Consider the following 1,273-nt stretch of genomic DNA (forward strand, 5'->3'; position numbering starts at 1 on the left):
CGTCTGAAGAATAACACACTCACTACTTTTGTTCTAAAAAAAAAAGAAAGTCTGAAGAACATAACGCTCATTGCTTTTCATACATGGATAAAAATTAAACTTGGGAAAACGCTGACTCGCTGAGGGACATGGCTTTGCTGGCCTTCAGCATTTTAGTTTCCACGCCGTAATCTGAATTGCTAATTACTAGTAATCATCTCACTTTCCTGAAGTTAGCAATTTTTTTGGTCCAGTGTTTCAGTTGGCTGGAAAAAAGTTGAAGGGTCTGATCTAATGTCTTTAAATCGAATCCATGACTACATATGTTAGCCCTCGCATAGAAATTAAGCACCTCTCGTATTTTGTTCTGTCAGGCAGCAGGAGAAGTCAAGAGAGAGGATTGCATATCACTGCACAATGTGACGGAAGTTCATAATAAGCTCAGCGCGTGCGTACACAAAATTTCCAGCCTGCATTCTGATCATGCATGCGCTAGCTCTAACAAATTAAACTACAGTAACAAAAGACCAGCACAAGTCGGCTGGTGTACGCTTACATACATAGCCCGCGCGCCACGCCGCGCGGCCTGCTAGGGCTAGTAGTCCTGGGCTCCTGGCTCACCGGCGCTTCCCCTTGCCGCCGGCGCGGTGCCGGGGCTGGGGCGCCTCCTTGCTGTCCTTGCTGAAGATGCCGCAGAAGCCGCAGGCGGCGACGCGCGGGGAGGGCGGGTCGAGCGCGGGCTGGACGTTGCCGGCCTTGTACCCGCCGCCGTGCCCGCCGGAGCCGCTCCGCTGCGTCCGCGCGGCGGGAGCCATGGTCTCCTTGCCCGACGCCGACATGTTCTTGTCCTCCCACACCATCCCCGACGAACCCGACCGCCGGAACGTCTCGCTCGATCGCTGCAGCCCCGCCATGATCTCTAGTCTTCCCCCGCTAGTTGCTCTGCTTTCTTTCGATCGCTTGTGAGCTGCAAGTTGTGATCTTTCTACCTGCCGGTCCGCGCGGCCGGCGCGGCTATATATGACCGTTTAGATGCATGGGGCTGGACGCTGGAGTTGGGGAGCACCGGAGCAGTCAATGCATCTATGATTGCGTTGCGTGTGTGTATGGTATGGGTATGTATGGCATGGGAAACGCCGGGAGGCGGGACGTTCAGATCACGGTATATGTTTACTCTAACCGGGCGGGAAAGAAATGGTTTTCAAGGTTTGACCGGCAATAATTTACCAACCATAAAATAAAATACTGTCAGTATCAGCCAAATTAATCAACATGTGAGGTGGCGTTCAATAGG

General features: G+C 52.5%; 1 protein-coding gene across 1 annotated transcript; it reads right to left on the reverse strand.

The window, feature by feature from the left end:
• Positions 1 to 596: 596 nt before the first annotated feature.
• On the reverse strand, positions 597 to 893 carry LOC124660001 (uncharacterized protein At1g15400-like). The gene has a single exon (XM_047197801.1). The coding sequence runs from the start codon at positions 891 to 893 to the stop codon at positions 597 to 599; it is 297 nt and encodes a 98-aa protein (XP_047053757.1).
• Between the last annotated feature and the right edge of the window lie 380 nt (positions 894 to 1,273).

The sequence above is a fragment of the Lolium rigidum genome, chromosome 6 (genome assembly GCF_022539505.1).
Source record: "Lolium rigidum isolate FL_2022 chromosome 6, APGP_CSIRO_Lrig_0.1, whole genome shotgun sequence".
In the NCBI taxonomy this organism is placed as follows: domain Eukaryota; kingdom Viridiplantae; phylum Streptophyta; class Magnoliopsida; order Poales; family Poaceae; genus Lolium; species Lolium rigidum.